Source organism: Balaenoptera musculus, chromosome 3 (assembly GCF_009873245.2).
Source record: "Balaenoptera musculus isolate JJ_BM4_2016_0621 chromosome 3, mBalMus1.pri.v3, whole genome shotgun sequence".
NCBI classification, from domain to species: domain Eukaryota; kingdom Metazoa; phylum Chordata; class Mammalia; order Artiodactyla; family Balaenopteridae; genus Balaenoptera; species Balaenoptera musculus.
Genome location: NC_045787.1, coordinates 109,320,078 through 109,337,192, shown reverse-complemented (window position 1 = coordinate 109,337,192; position 17,115 = coordinate 109,320,078). Strand labels below are relative to the sequence as shown.

Below are 17,115 nucleotides of genomic sequence, written 5' to 3'. Positions count from 1 at the left end.
TTCACACACAGATTTTTTTGCAAACGTAAGTTTTCATTCTCTGGTATGAATGCCCAAGGGTACTACGGAATTTATTTTAAGTCAGAAGTTTTTAAAGTGTCAAAAATATAGTTATTAAGACTAATCATGAATGTAGTCATGAATACTTGTGTTTTCAGTCTTTCTTTTACCTGAAGGAAAAACCAAACTTTCTGATTGAGAAACTCTAGTTTGTATACTTTTGGGTAATAGATTGGCACTAAAGACTACTTTCATCCAGCATCTTAGAAAAGGGAACTGTGAGATTATATGCATAAATGTCAGATAATCACAAAATTTGTGAATTGGTACATTATGGTTTTAACTGACAAGTATAGCTGATTCACATTCATTATTTTTTAATTGAGATATAATTTACATAGCATAATATTCATCCTTTTGAAGTGTACAATTTAGTGATTCTTAGTATATTCAGAAAGTTATGCAACCATCACCACTATCTAATTCTAGAACATTTTCATTACTCCAGAAAGAAACTCCATGGCCATTAGGAGCCACTCACCATTCCCCCTCTCCCTCCTGGTAACCCATAGTTTACTTTTTGTCTCTATGGACTTGCCTATTCTGGACATTTCATTTAAATGGAATCATACAATTGTGGTCTTTTATGTCTGGCTTCTTTCACTTAGTATAATGTTTTCAAGATTCACCCATGTTGTAGCATGAATCAGTATTTCATGTTTTTGTTTTAACAGCCTGTACACGTTTTTATATGAATACACACATACCTCGTTTTATGGTGCTTCACTTTATTATGCTTTGCAGATACTGTGTTTTTTACAAAATGAAGGTTTGTGGCAACCTGCATCAAACAAATCTGTTCAGCTCCATTTTCCAGCAGCATTTACTTACTTCATGTCTCTGTGCCACATTTTGGTAATTCTTGCAATATTTTAAACTCTCCACCAGCAAAAAAAATTATGACTCACTGAAGTCTCAGGTGATGTTAGCATTTTTTAGCAATAAAATATTTTGAAATTAAGGTACATACATTTTTAAAAACATAATGCTGTTGCACACTTAATAGACTACAGTATAGTGTAAACATAACTTTTATATGTAATGAGTAACCAAAAAATTCATGGTACTAAGTTTATTACGGTGGTCTGGAACTGAACCTGCAATATCTTTGAACTGTATATTTTTTCAGTTCTCTTGGTTATATATCAGTGAATGTAATTGTTAGATAATGTGGTAACTGTATTTTTAGGAACTGCCAGACTGTTTCCCACAGTGGCTGTACCATTTTACATTCCTATCAGCAGTGTACGAGGAGTCCAGTTTCTCTACATCCTCATCAACACTCGTTATTATCTGTCTTTTTTATAGCCATTTTAGTGGGTATAAAGTGGTATCTCATTTGCGGGCTTGATTTCCATTTCCCTGATGGCTAATGATGATGAATATCTTTTCACGCCATTTGTGTATCTTCGTTGGATAAATTTCAGTTCGAATCCATTGCTCATTTTTAATTGGGTCTTTGTCTTTTTGTTATTGAGTTGTAATAATTCTTTATATATTCTAGATACAAGTTTGTTAACAGATATATGGATTTACAGAAATATTCTCCCATCTGTGGGATTGTCTTTTCACTATCTTGATGGTGTCCTTTGGAGCATAAAAATTTTTAATTTTCATCATGTCTGGTTTATCTATATTTAGTTTTGTTGCTTGTGCTTTTTGATGTAGTATCTAAGAAATCATTGCTTCATCCAGGGTCATGAAGATTTATGCCTTTGTTTTCTTCTAAGAATTTTTTAGTTTTAGCTCTTATATTTATGTCTTTGATTCATTTTGAGTTAATTTTTTATGTACCGTGTGAGATAGAGGACCAGCTTCACTTTTGCCTATGGATATCCAGTTGTCTCAGCACCATTTATTGAAAAGACTATTTTCCCCTCATTGCACTTTGCTTTTTTCACTGAACAATGGATTGTGGCAATTTTTCCACATCAGTACAGAGAAAGCTTCCTCATTCCTTTTTTTTTTTTTTTTAAAGCTTCATAATATCCTTTGTATGTGCATAATTTTAATTTATTTAGCCAGCCCTCTGTTGATGAATACTTGGTTTGTTTAAGATCTTTTGCTGTTACACACAATTCTGTGCTAAATAGCCTTGTACATACAACATTTCATACGTGTGCAGGCATATCTGAGGATAAATTCCTGAAGCAGGGTTGCTGAGTCACGTGGTAAATGATTAGTAACTATTGCCATATATATTAATATAGTGTATGAGACACTAGATTTAGTGTATGAGACAAAAGATTAGCCTTAAATATTAATATTGCAATTTTGATAGAAATTGCATTGTCAGTAAAATAATTAGAGAATAATGGTAACAGTAGTCACCCTTGAAGAATGGTGTAGAATACACTTGGAATAACAGCAGCTCCTATTACTAAGCTTTTATAATGTGGCAGTAGGCATTCAGTACAGTAAATTGTGGTAGTAGCACATACTTTATTTCATTTAATCTTTCAGCAGTTCAGTTTTGTTATTGTAAAAAAATGAAACCTAGAAGGGTTTCCTGACTCGCTCGTGTCGCAGGTAAGTGGATTAAGGATTAAAGGGTGATTTCTGAGGTTTTACCATCTTAGCTTGAATTCTGGCTCTGAGTTCTTAAGCAAGTTACTTACCCTCTATGAGCCTTACCTTTGCCACATGAAAATGGAAATCATAAAAGTATCTACTTTATAGGATTATTGCCAACATTAACAAATTAATACAAAGTTTTAAAATCATTGATTGACACGTAATAAAGTATTCAATAAATTTTAGCTTTTTTTTCTTTTTAAGTTTACTATATAAGCTGAGCTTTTGGAGCAGTATATTACAGGCTTAGGTACTATTTGTGTTTGTTGGACCTTAATGAAGACTTAATCTATAATGATAATGTGTAGACAGCAAATATAGAGATAAGTTTCATTTTTGCTAGTTGTCATCTTTGGTTTTGATGGATACTTTAATTCTGTGCTTTTTACCTTTTAAAAGTTTGTTTTATTGCATAGATTATTAGAATAAAAATCATTTGGACAGATTTTCCATTTTTGTAACAGTAATTATAGATCAGATTTATTCTCAGGAACAGTCTTGTCAATGGTTCTCAACCACATTAGACCCAATGCCCCTTTTTTATAACATATATCTTGTAATGCCCCTTTGACTCTCCTGAAATAAATTTCATAGATTATGAAATCTATTAACACACATAATTTAAAAATTATCAATAGACTGCCCTATTATAATATAAAAGAGAATAAAATTAATTTAAAAATAAAGTGGTTGTATTTCAGTATGTAAATGCTTAGATGTGATCATACTCAGTGACATAATGAAGGAGTCAGAAGCATATATAATCATTATGATTGTAGCAGCTACAAATGCAGACTATTATAAGTATGTTGTATTGGTGATCTAAACACCTTGATTGGTGTTACTGTCAATGACATGGTCTTTTAAAATAGTAACTAGCTCTTGGTAGAGTTCTGAGGAAAATAAAGTAGTTCTTTCCTCAGTTTTCCTGCATTCCTATATTATTATTATTACCATGGGAAAGCACTTTGTCTTCATATGTACAATAGAGTTAGGGTTTAGATTCAGGTAATTATAAATTGTTTTTTCACCCATGTTAATATCTGGTAGGACATTCAGAGTTGCATGGGACAATTCATTGACTGTGACCATCCCACCCATTTCAAGGTGTTTAGTATCCCAGGCCCCTGCCTATGAATACTAATAGCGTCCTCAAGTGAACCAGAAACTCCCCCACAAACTTCTAAAACATTCTGGGCAGGGGAGTAACTGCTGCCATGGAGATTCATTGTTTTGGCGTTATAAACTGTTTGTTATACACATTAAATTTCTGTGTTTTTATGATAAAAATTCTTTGCTAGCATTACCATCCAATTTTTTAAAATTTTCATAAACAAATAACAGTAATAGACAGTAATACATAGCACTCACTCACATTCACGTGCCTCATTTCTAGGTGAACTTGCTGGCGCTGACTCAGACTCATGACTGAATTTAAGCTATTAGTTTTTAGGAGTGTCTAGACCACATTTAAGTTACCAGGAGTCTCTAACAAAGGTAAACACCAGGGCCCTCTAATGAGAGTCAATATCAGGGGTATCTCTGAGAACGATTAATCCTTTGATTTCCTTTCTTTCCTCCTGGTGGGATCTCCTCCGAAACCAGGGCCAGAATCCCCTAATGAGGGTCAAAACCAGAGAGAAAACAGGATTCAAACTCATGTACTAAGACACCCGAGATAAAAGTCAAACTAATTCCAGAAGGCTCACTTTGATACAATATCATAAAAGCCTATACTTAAGGAATTTTATCCCATTTTCTTTCCCTTTTAAAAAACAGTTCTAGTTGAATGTAGGTGTTATAGTCTAAAGACCACTGAGGGGCCATTGTTCATCAGAGCCTAAGGAATATTGGGGCCATGTGGTGTTACAGTAAAATATCATTCTCTTTCTTTTCATGAGAGCATAGCTGCAGTTCTTCCAGTTTTGCAAAATCCACCCTAGGGGACTACAAGATAGAACAGAGCTCTCTTTACCCATTATTCTTTCACACGGCTGCTGTTACCAGAAACAGACAGACTGGCAGATCAGTATCCAGAGTCTTCTCAGGGTCACAGTTTCCTAGCATGAGAATGGAAAGTTTCCTACCTACCATTCCAGACAGGGGTGCAGATGAGCCTTGGTCTAACAGGGAGTTTCTCAATTACTGCTCAGGCAGTGCTGGATGGCCAAGGGACTCCTTGACCCAGAAGGGAAAGTCCAATTAAAGTGGTACTCTGCTCAAAACAAGATGACCACATCATACACCTTCCCCCACAAAAAAGTAAAATTCCAATCAAGGCAACCCAGTAGGAAAGAATGCCCTGGTGTTGTCACACACGAGGTTACACCACTTACCAGAGACGTCTTACACCAGGACCGGAGCCTTGTTTCCTTTACCAGGGAATCGAAAACACCATGGGCCAGTGCTGCCTGGTTAGTGGCAAGCACTTGGGGCTGTCCCTGAGACAAAAGCACTCAGGCACCTGCTGGACAAGAGCTGAGTGCCACTGTCAGCCCAGGGCTGATGTGCCATGAGTGAGATGCCACTCAAGATGGCTGTCCCTTCATGGTCACCAAAACTGTTACTGAACCAAACTTGGGTCTGCTTGCCTGCCACACAGCAAGGCAAATTTACTGACACTGGGTTGTGTTGAAGGAAATACACTGTTTTATTGCAGGGCACAAGCAAGCTCATGCTCAGAAGGCTCAAACTCCCTAATGGCTTTTTTCAGGGATGGGTTTTTAAAGGCAACATTTGCGGTGAGGGTTGCAGGGTGCATGACTTCTGATTGGTTGGTGGTGAGGTAACAGGGTGATATTTCAGGAATCTGAATCATCAGCCTCCTGGTTTAGTCCAGTCTGAGGTCTGGTGCTTGTGGTCAGCATGTAGTCATCATCCTCAACCTGGATGGGGGTCTTGGTTTCTACAGAACAACTCCAAGATACACATCAGATTGTTTTATATACTCCTTGAGGAGGAACTAGGACTCTGTTTTATACCTGAACTATTGTTTCAGCTATAAAAAGCAGTTTTTTGACTGCTTTTCTTTTGTTTCTGCATTCCTTCACTTCCTTAGTAACTGCTTGACTCTGCTTTTTGGAATTCAGGAAAAGCCTGGGAGACTAAATCCTTTTTCTACAAACAAGAAATGGGGGACATGGAGGGGCTTTTTTACCTGGGAGGGTCCCGCAAGGTCCTGCCTTTTTAAATTTTATTTTATTTTTATTGGAGTATAGTCGATTTACAATGTTGTATTAGTTTCAGGTGTACAGCAAAGTGATTCAGTTATACATATATCTATTCTTTTTCAAATCCTTTTCCCATTTAGCTTATTACAGAATATTGAGTAGAGTTCCCTGTGCTATACAGTAGGTCCTGGTTGGTTATCTATTTTAAATATATTAGTGTGTATATGTCAATCCCAAACTCCCAATTTATCCTTCCCCCCAACCTTTACCCTTTGGTAACCATAAGTTTGATTTCTAAGTCTGTGAGACTGTTTCTATTTTGTAAATAAGTTCGTTTGTATCATATTTTATAGATTCTGCCTAGAAGCGATATATGATATTTGTCTTTCTCTGAGTTACTTCACTTAGTATGATAATCTCTAGGTTCATCCGTGTTGCTGCTAGTGGCATTATTTCATTCTTTTTAATGGCTGAATAATATTCCATTGTATAAATGTACCACATCTTCTTTATCCATTCTTCTGTCGATGGACATTTAGGTTGCTTCCATGTCCTGGCTATTGTAAATAGTGCTCCAATGAACATTGGGGTGTACATATCTTTTCAAATTATGGTTTTCTCTGGATATATACCCAGGAGTGGGATTGCTGGATCATATGGTAGTTATGTTTTAGTTTTTTAAGGAGGCTTCATACTGTTCTCCTTAGTGGCTGTACCAATTTACATTCCCACCAACAGTGTAGGAGAGTTCCCTTTTCTCCACACCCTCTCCAGCATTAATTGGTTGTAGAATTTTTGATGATGGCCATTCTGACTGGTGTGAGGTGATACTGTGTAGTTCTGATTTGCATTTCTCTAATAATTAGTGTTTTGTTTATCTAATAATTGGTGCTTTTTTTTTTTTTAACTTTTGGGTTTTACTTATTTATTTATTTACTTATGGCTGTGTTGGGTCTTCGTTTCTGTGCGAGGGCTTTCTCTAGTTGCAGCAAATGGGGGCCACTCTTCATCGCGGTGCGCGGGCCTCTCATTATCGCGGCCTCTCTTGTTGCGGAGCAGAGGCTCCAGACGCGCAGGCTCAGTAATTGTGGCTCATGGGCCTAGTTGCTCCACGGCATGTGGGATCTTCCCAGACCAGGGCTTGAACCCGTGTCCCCTGCATTGGCAGGCAGATTCTCAACCACTGCGCCACCAGGGAAGCCCATAATTGGTGCTTTTTAGCCATCTGTATGTCTTCTTTGGAGACATGTCTATTTAGATCTTCTACCCATTTTTTGATTGGGTTGTTTGTTTTTTGGTACAGAACTGCATGAGCTGTTTGTATATTTTGGAGATCCCTTGCCGGTCACTTCGTTTGCAAATATTTTCTCTCATTTTGTAAGTTGTCTTTTCATTTTGTTTATGGTTTCCTTTGCTGTGCAAAAGCTTTTAAGTTTAATTTGGTCCCATTTGTTTATTTTTCTTTTCATTACTCTAGGAGGTAGATTGAAAAAGATCTTGCTGCAGTTTATGTCAAAGAGTGTTCTGCTTCTGTTTTCCTCTAAGAGTTTTATTGTATTTGGCCTTACATTTAGGCTTTTAATCCATTTGAGTTTATTTTTGTGTATGGTGTTAGGGAGTGTTCTAATTTCATTCATTTACATGTAGCTGTCCAGTTTTCCCAGCATCACTTATTGAAGAGACTGTCTTCTCTCCATTGTATATTCTTGCTTCCTTTGTCATAGATTAGGTGACCATAGGTGCGTGGGTTTGGTCTCTTTGTATTTTCTATTTCTTCCTGGTTCAGTCTTGGAAGGTTGTACCTTTCTAAGAATTTGTGCATTTCTTCCAGGTTGTCCAGTTTATTGTCATATAGTTGCTTGTAGTAGTCTTTTATGATCCTTTGTATTTCTTTGGTGTCCATTGTAACTTCTTCTTTTTCATTTCTAATTTTATTGATTTGAGCCCTCTCCTTTTTTTTCTTGATGAGTCTGGCTAAAGGTTTATCAATTTTGTTTATCTTTTCAAAGAACCAGCTTTTAATTTGATTGATCTTTTCTATTGTTTTCTTCATCTCTATTTCATTTATTTCTGCTCTGATCTTTATGATTTCTTTCCTTCTATTAACTTTGGTTTTGTTTGTTCTTCTTTCTCTAATTGCTTTAGGTGTAAGGTTAGGTTTATTTGAAATTTTTCTTGTTTCCTGAGGTAAGATTGTATTGCTATAACCTTCCCTCTGAGAACTGCTTTCGCTGTATCCCATAGGTTTTGGATAGTTGTGCTTTCATTTTCAGTTGTCTCTAGGTCTTTTTTATTTCCTCTTTGATTTCTTCAGTTATCCAGTGGTTGTGTAGTAGCATATTGTTTAGCCTCCACGTGTTTGTGTTTTTTACAGTTTTTTTCCTTATAATTGATTTCTAATCTCAGAGCATTGTGGTTGGAAAAGATGCTTGATATGACTTTTTAAAATAAATTTATTTATTTATTTTTGGCTGTGTTGGGTCTTTGTTGCTGTGTGTGGCCTTTCTCTAGTTGCGGCGAGCGGGGGCTACTCTTCGTTGTGGCGAGCGGGCTTCTCATTGCGGTGGCTTCTCTTGTTGTGGAGCACAGGTTCTAGGCGCATGGGCTTCAGTAGTTGCGGCACGTGGGCGCAGTAGTTGTGGCTCTTGGGCTCTAGAGTGCAGGATCAGTTGTGGTGCATGGGCTTAGTTGCTCTGTGGCATGTGGGACCTTTGTGGACCAGGGCTCGAACCCGTGTTCCCTGCATTGGCAGGCAGATTCTTAACCACCGCACCACCAGGGAAGTCCTGATATGATTTTAATTTTCTTAAATTTACCAAGTCTTGCTTTGTGGCCCAGCATGTGGTTAATCCTGGAGGATGTTCCATGTGCACTTGAGAAGAATGGGTATTCTGCTGCTTTTGGATGGAATGCTCTATAAATATCAATTAAGTCCATCTGTTCTAATGTGTCATTTAAGGCCTGTTTTTCCTTATTGATTTTCTGTCTGGATGATCTGTCCATTGTTGAAAGTGGGGTGTTCAAGTCCCTCACAATTACTGTGTTACTGTCACTTTCTCCTTTTATGGGTCTTAACATTTGCCTTATATATTGAGGTGCTCCTATGTTGGGTGCATATATTTAGAATTGTTATCTTCTTCTTGGATTGGTCCCTTGATCACTATGTAGTTCCTTCTTTGTCTCTTGTAACAGTCTTTATTTTAAAATCTATTTTGTCTGAAATGAGTATTGCTACTCCAGCTTTCTTTTGATTTCCATTTGCATGGAAGACGTTTTTCCATCCCCTCACTTTCAGTCTGTATGTGTCCCTAGATCTCAAGCGGGTCCCTTGTAGACAGCATATATACAGGTCTTGTTTTTGTATCCATTCAGCAGTCTCTGTCTTTTGGTTGGAGCATTTAATCCATTTACATTTAAGGTAAATATTGATATGTATGTTCTTATTGCCATTTTGTTAATTGTTTTGGATTTGTTTTTGTAGGTCTTATTTCTCCCCTTCCTCTTTTGTTCTCTTCCTTTGTGATTTGATGACTAACTTTAGAGTTGTGTTTGAATTCCTTTTCCTTTTTTGTGTGTGTATCTATTGCAGATTTTTGTTTTGCCATTACCATGAAGTTTTGATATAGTATTCTATATATAAACAAGATTGATTTAAGTTGCTGGTCTTTTAATTTGAAATGCATTTCCAAATAGCCTGCATTTGTACTCTCCTCATGATTGCTGGTTTTGATATCGTATTTGTGTGTGGATGATTTTCTACCTTTAACATATGTTTGCCTTTACTGGTGAGCTTTTCCATTCATAATTTTATTGTGTGTATTTACGTCCTTTTTTTTCTGCCTAGAGAAGTTCCTTTAGCATTTGTTGCAAAGCTGGTTTGGTGGTGCTGAATTCTCTTAGGTTTTGCTTGTCTGGCAAGCTTTAGATTTCTCTGTCAAATCTAAATGAGAGCCTTGCTGGATAGAGTATTCTTGGTTGTAGGTTCTTCCCTTTCATCACTTTATTTTTGTTTGTTTGTTTGTTTTTTTAACATCTTTATTGGAGTATAATTGCTTTACAATGGTGTGTTAGTTTCTACTTTATATCAAAGTGAATCAGCTATACATATACATATATCCCCATATCCCCTCCCTCTTGCGTCTCCCTTCCACCCTCTCTATCCCACCCCTCTAGCTGGTCACAAAGCACTGATTTCACTTTAAATATATCATGCCACTCCCTTCTGGCCTGCAGAGTCTCTGCTGAAAAATCAGCTGATAACCTTATGCGGATTCCCTTTTAAGTTATTTGTTGCTTTTCCTTTGTTACTTTTAATATTTTTCTCTTTGTCTTTAATTTTTGTCAATTTGATTACTACATGTTTCAGTATGGTCCTCCTTGGGTTTAACCTGGCCTGGGACTCTCTGCACTTCCTGGACTTGGGTGACTGTTTCCTTTACCATGTTGGGGAAGTTTTCAGCTATTATCTCTTCAAATATTTTCTCAGGTCGTTTCTCTCGCTCTTCTCCTTCTGGGATCTCTATAATGTGAATGTCAGTGTGTTTAACGTTGTCCCAGAGGTGTCTGAGACTGTTCTCATTTCTTTTCATTCTTTTTTTTTTTTACTGTGTTCCACAGCAGTGATTTCCAGCCTTCTGTCTTCCAGCTTACTTATCCATTTTTCTGCCTCATTTACTCTGCTATTGATTCCTTCTAGCGTATTTTTCATTTCAGTTATTGTGTTGTTCATCTCTGTTTGTTTGTTCTTTAGATCTTCTAGCTCTTTGTTAAACATTTCCTGTATCTTCTCAGTCTGTGCCTCCTTTCTTTTTCTGAGATCTTGGATCATCTTTACTATCATTACTCTGAATTCTTTTTCATGTAGATTGCCTATCTCCATTTCACTTAGTTGTTCTTCTGGGGTTTTATCTTGTTCCTTCGTCTGGGACATAGTCATCTGCCATCTCATTTTGTCTACCTTTCTGTGATCGTGGTTTCCATTCCGCCAGCTGCAAGGTTGTAGTTCTTGTTGCTTCTGCTGTCTGCCCCCTGGTGGATGAGACTGGTCTAAGAGGCTTGTGCAGGCTTCCTGGTGGGGGGAACTGGTTCCTGCCCACTGGTGAGTCGAGCTGCGTATTGTCCCTCTGGTGGGCAGAGCCGTGTCAAGGGGGCTGTTTAGCAGGCAGCTGTGGGCTCAGGAAGACTTTAGGCAGCCTGTCTTCTGATGGGTGGGGCTGTGTTACTTCCCTGTTGGTTGTTTGGCCTGAGGAGTGCCAGCACTGGAGCCTGCAGGCTGTTGGGTGGCGCCAGGTCTTGTTGAGAAAATGGCAGCCTCCAGGAGGACTCATGCCAGTGAGTACTCCCTAGAACTACTGCCACCAGTGTCTTTGTCCCTGCAGTGATTCATAGCCCCTGCCTCCCCAGGAGACTCTTCAAGACCAGCAGGTAGGTCTGGCCCAGGCTCCCATGAGGTCACTGCTTTTTCCCCTGGGCACTGGTGTGCACGAGACCTTGTGTGTGCCCTCCAAGAGTAGAGTTCCTCTTTCCCCCAGTCCTGTGGAATTCCTGCAATCAAACCCCACTGGCCTTCAAAGCCAGATGCTCTGGGGGCTTCTCCTCTCGATGCCAGACCCCAGGATAGGGAGCCTGATGTGGGGCTCAGAACTTTCACCCCTGTGGGAGAACATCTGCGATATAATTATTTTCCAGTTTGTGGGTCACCTACCCAGCAGATATGGGATTTGATTTCATCGCGATTGCGCACCTTCTAATGTCTTGTTGTGGCTTCTCCTTTGTCTTTGGATGTAGGATATCATTTTTGGTAGGTTGTAGTGTGTTTTTTTCCGATGGTTGTTCAACAGTTAGTTGTGATTTTGGTGTTTTCTTGGTACAGGGTGAGCTCATGTCTTTCTATCTGCCGTCTTGTCTCAGGGTCCTGCTTTATTTCAGAATCATATTCAGTTTCTTCATCTTTCATGTCTAATTAGTTTATCTACAATTAATAATTGAATATAGAATTAATATCTTGTGATTGGAAATGACCGTAGACTTTGCAGACTGATGTCAGTTTGAAGAATGTTTGTTTTCAGTCTGCAATGAGATGAGAATAGTAAATGAAAGTACATGCTTAAAAACTTTCATAGCAATTTGACATTGTCATGGCATCCAAGTACATGATTTTTGTATTTTTCAGAGATATCACTTTCCACATTAGAAATATACGTATAATTCTTTACCATAGATTTTTCTGAGAAACATTGATATAAATCAGTAATATTCAAACATTTAAAAAGATTTAAAGCCATTAAACAGTTGAATCAAACCAAACCTTATGTGGAAGCCCAATCTATAAAATACATGAAAGTAAAGCTCTCTTTAGAACTTGTGTCTGGGTCTGAGAACCCCCAAACTCACACAATGGCCCTCTCATTGCCACCATGGACCCTCTAGTGCTTGTCAGAGCACAGTTTGAAACCCACTGGTTTATAGAGACCAACACATTTCTTTACTACTAGTAAAATTAGGGCTTAATGTATATCTCATGACAGACAAAAGGTAATTTTTCCTAATGTATAAATATATCATAAAAGAGACTAAAAAAACTGAAAACCTCTAACTAGATTTAAAATCAACACCTAGAATTTAGAGTATTTGCCTTTGTGACTTTTGTTTCTGATATAAACTTTTGTTTGTCGTCTTTGTCTGTGCGGTCTTACTACCTTTGGAATGGCTCGCCCCACTGGCAGCCACAGGCCTCTGCCTCAGTTTCACTTTATTCTGTTGATTTGTGGATGTGACTTCTAGGGCCTTGAAAAGTGAATTTTGTATTTCTATTTGTATTTTACAGATAGTATTAAAATACTATCTGTATTTTAAATAAATATATCCCAAATACAGCCTTCAAGTTGGGTAAAAGTTCTCACAAAGTTACTCATGGAAAGGTAATATTTTTACATGGATACCATAGATCTGATTATTTCATTCAGCTGTGTGAAATACTCCAGTGGCTTCAAATTGCTGTTAAGATAAAGACCAATAATTAGAGAAGTGCAAATCAAAATTACAATGAGGTACCACCTCACACTGGTCAGAATGGCCATCATCAAAAGGTCTACAAATAACAAATTCTGGAGAGGCTGTGGAGAAAAGGGAACCCTCCTACACTGTTGGTGGGAATGTAAATTGGTGCAGCCACTGTGGAAAACAGTATGGAGATTCCTCAGAAAACTTAAAATAGTTACTATGTGATCTAGCAATCCCATTCCTGGTTATATATCCAAACAAAACTATAATTTGAAAAGCTACATGCACCCCAGTGTTCATAGCAGCACTACTTACAATAGCAAAGACACAGAAGCAACCTAAATGTCCATCGACAGATGAATGGATAAAGAAGATGTGGTATATATATATATATATATATATATACATACATACATACACACACACACACACACACACACACATACACACACACATACGTACACACACACACAATGGAATACTATTCAGCCATAAAAAGGAATGAAATAATGCCATTTGCAGCGATGTGGATCAACCTAGAGATTATCATTCTAAATGAAGTAAGTCAGTAAGACAAATATCACACGATGTCACTTATGTGTGGAATCTAAACTATGACTCAAATGAACTTATTTATGAAACAGACTCACAGACATAGAGAACAGACTTGTGGTTGCCAAGGCAGAGGGGGGATAGGGGAGGGCCGGATTGGGGGTCTGGGATTAGCAGATGCAAACTATTATGTATAGAATGGATAAACAACAAGGTCCTACTGCACAGGGGACTATATTCAATATCCTGTAATAAACCATAATGGAAAAGAATATATATGTATATATGTGTGTGTGTGCGTATATATATGTATATACATATACATATATATAACTGAGTCACCTTGCTGTACACCAGAAACCAACATATTGTATATCAACTACAGTTCAATAATAAAAAAATAGACCAATTACTATTCTTAATCTTATCTCTGCCTCTTAATCTTATCTGGCTAGCTCTGTAGCCAGATATCCCACCTATTTCCCCCCTGCCACCTAGTCTTTCCCTGGCTTTTGTTTGTTTCGTTGGTTTTTATTTTTTAAAATACCTAGTTTTTAGGTCGAGAGCTGTTGTTGGGACCAGAGCTCACATCTCCTGGAACGCAGCCCCTGCACTACTTGCCTCCCCAGGTCATGTTCATAGAGCTCCCAAGCCAGGCTGGCCTTACTTCCAAGTGATTGATTAAGAGGAGGCAACCTCTGTCTTCGTTTAGACTACTTCCTGGTTTTCACTTCCTAAGTCATCCTGTTATGTCATGCCTCTGAGCTTCACATTGGTTTTGAGTTTGAAGATTCCCAGTTCACAAACTGTTCTTTCGTGCACAATAAACTCTTACTGAATACTAAAAAAAAAAAAAACCTAGTTTTTTTCTCATTTCAGGATTCTTGCACATACTGTTTTCCTCTTGTTCTAACACAGATTGTCTACCTCCGATTTCTTTAAGTCTTAGCTTAAACATCATCTTGGGGAACTTATCCTGTCCCTGCTTCACTAGCTTAAGTCTGTCTATAATGTATTCTTTTTTTTATTCATAAATCTATTTATTTTTGACTGCGTTGGGTCTTCATTGCTGCTCACAGGCTTTCTCTAGTTGCAGCGAGCAGGGGCTACTCTTTGTTGCAGTGCGTGGGCTTCTCATTGCAGTGGCTTCTCTTGTTGTGGAGCATGAGCTCTAGGTGCTCCAGTAGTTGTGGCACACGGGCTCAGTAGTTGTGGCTCGCGGGCTCTAGAGCGCAGGCTCAGTAGTTGTGGCACACAGGCTTAGTTGCTCCGTGGCATGTGGGATCTTCCTGAACCAGGGCACGAACCCGTGTCCCCTGCATTGGCAGGTGGATTCTTAACCACTTCGCCACCAGGGAAGTCCCTATATTGTATTCTTATACTTCCCTGTATTTTTTTTTCTTCATGGCATTATCACAATTGAAATAAAATAAAATAAAATAAAATAATTTGTGTGTGTAATTATTCATTTGTATGTTCTCCCTGTAGATTGTTACCTCCACTAGTGTAGAAACTGTCTACCTTGTTCATCACTGTATCCTCACTCTCTAGCGCAGTGTCCAACATGTAGTAGATATTCAATAAATAACTGTGGAAGAATTACGGATATATGTGTAAAGTCTGTATGATTTTTTTTTTTTAGGTTAAAGAAAGACCTGATGTGGGAGTTTATATCAAGGATTTATCAGCTTATGTGGTAAATAATGCTGATGATATGGATAGAATTATGACACTGGGCCACAAAAATCGTAAGTATAGCGCTTAATTGTGATTAAACATTTATGTGTGGAGTAGGCTGTTTTAGAAGCAAAGCTGGTATGGCATTTTGTGCTGTAAAGATTGGATTTTTAGGTTTCTTGAAAACCCTTCCTCTTTGACTATTTACTATGTGGAAAGCATATATGAATGAAAGATATCACAGATTGCTTTCCATGCTGACCAAAATTTTGTTACTTAGCAATAGTGCTATATCTTTGAGACTCTCATATCGCTGTCTCTTGTTAGTAATAATAATATTGGTAACATTTGTTGAGTACTTACTGTGTGGCAAGTGCTTGTGCAAATGCTTTATAAGAATGATCTCTTTTAATCCTCAAAGTGGACTATGAAGGTATTAAATTCCTATGTTATGAATGAGGAAACTGAGACTTAAAGTAAATTGTCCAAGGTCATATACTACTTAATAAGTAGCAGAGTGAGTATTTGAATCTACACCATTAGTCAGCATTAACCAGGCACTATAATGCCTCCTTTTGTTGACAAGAAAAGCAAACAAAATTAAATAAAGTGACATTCTTTTAAGTAATCGTTTCAAGTTTTTTCTAAAGAATAAAAAGTTTCAGCAATATTGCTGATGCCCCAGGCCCAGTACTAATGATGTTGCTAACAGCAATTAGAGATTAGAGGTAAAAGAAAAGAACATAGGAAATAACCTTTTTTTTTTTTTAGATTTTTGTGACTAGACTAAAAATCTAGCAAACTCAAGGAAGCAAAGCAAAAATTTAAAAAATTCAATTGTATTCTTATAAACCAAATAATAGAAAAATACCAAAATTTTAACAGGAAAATGAGCAAAAGATGTTTATGACTATGTTGTTCGCAGAAGAACTATACACAGCAGTAAGTATATGAAAGGATGTTTGACTTCACAAGTAATCAGGAAAATGCATATTAAAACAACAATGAGAGATGTTTTACCCTTCAGTTTGGATGAAAGGATATCCAGGTTGGTGAGGCTCTAAGGAAATGGGCAATGGTGATGGGAATATACAGCCTTTTTGAAGGGCAGTATAACTGTATCTGTTGAAATTTTTAAGAATGCATTCCTTTGACCCACTGTTCCTATTTGTAGATATATATTCTAGAAAAATATTTTTTGGTGTAAACAAAAATATACCTTATTACAGCATTACTTGTAATAGCAAAAAGTTTGACACAACCTAAATAACTGTCAGTAAAACATTGGTTATATAAATTATGGTGCAAAAATATTATGGACTATAATGAAGCTGTAAAAAAAAAAAACAGTGAGTTAAATCTACATGTAGAGACCCAAAAGACTTTCCAGATATATATTAAGGGAAAAAGAAAGCTAACTAGCACAGTATGTAATGAATCATCCCATGTGTAAAAAAAGCCAAATTATCAAACTACATATTTGGGTATTTTGTGTGTGTATGTGTGTGTGTGTTCACATGTATGTGTGTGAAATACAAAATGAAAGGACATTTAATAGTGGTTTCCTTTAGTGAAGGGGAAATAAGATTGGGGGAAAGGGATATAGGGAGCTTTCACTTTATGTTTTTGTATGTTTGTATTTTTGAATTTTTTATACCAGGAATATGTTCATGTATTGCTTATTTAACTTAAGAAATTTTTAACATAAGATTCCATTCACAATAGTGACCAAAACCTTCCATTAACTACCTGAGAATTAATTTAACTTGGTATGTGAGATTTGTCTAAGGAAAAATGAAAAAATTCTAATGAGAGAAATAAAATGAAAGGAAGGTAAAGAGATTTGAACACCTAAGATAGCAGAGAGGAAAATAGTCTTCCTTAATAAATAGATTGAGTTCAAGAATTAAAGGTTTAGCTGCAGGGGGGCCCCTCCTGCACTGCTGGTGGGAATGTAAATTGGTGCAGCCACTATGGAGCACAGTATGGAGGTTCCTCAGAAAACTAAAAATAAGAGTTGCCAGATGATCCAGCAATCCCACTCCTGGACATATATCCAGACAAAACTATAATTTGAAAA

At 37.3% G+C, this 17,115-nt stretch overlaps 1 protein-coding gene across 4 annotated transcripts in view; it reads left to right on the top strand.

The window, feature by feature from the left end:
* Positions 1 to 17,115, top strand: part of KIF3A (kinesin family member 3A) — a 72,811-nt gene that overhangs the window by 21,030 nt on the left and 34,666 nt on the right. For all 4 annotated transcript variants that reach the window (XM_036847249.1, XM_036847251.1, XM_036847250.1 and 1 more), the window contains exon 5: positions 15,001 to 15,106. In XM_036847249.1, coding sequence (XP_036703144.1) covers positions 15,001 to 15,106 — 106 coding nt within the window. The remainder of the gene's footprint in view (positions 1 to 15,000; positions 15,107 to 17,115) is intronic.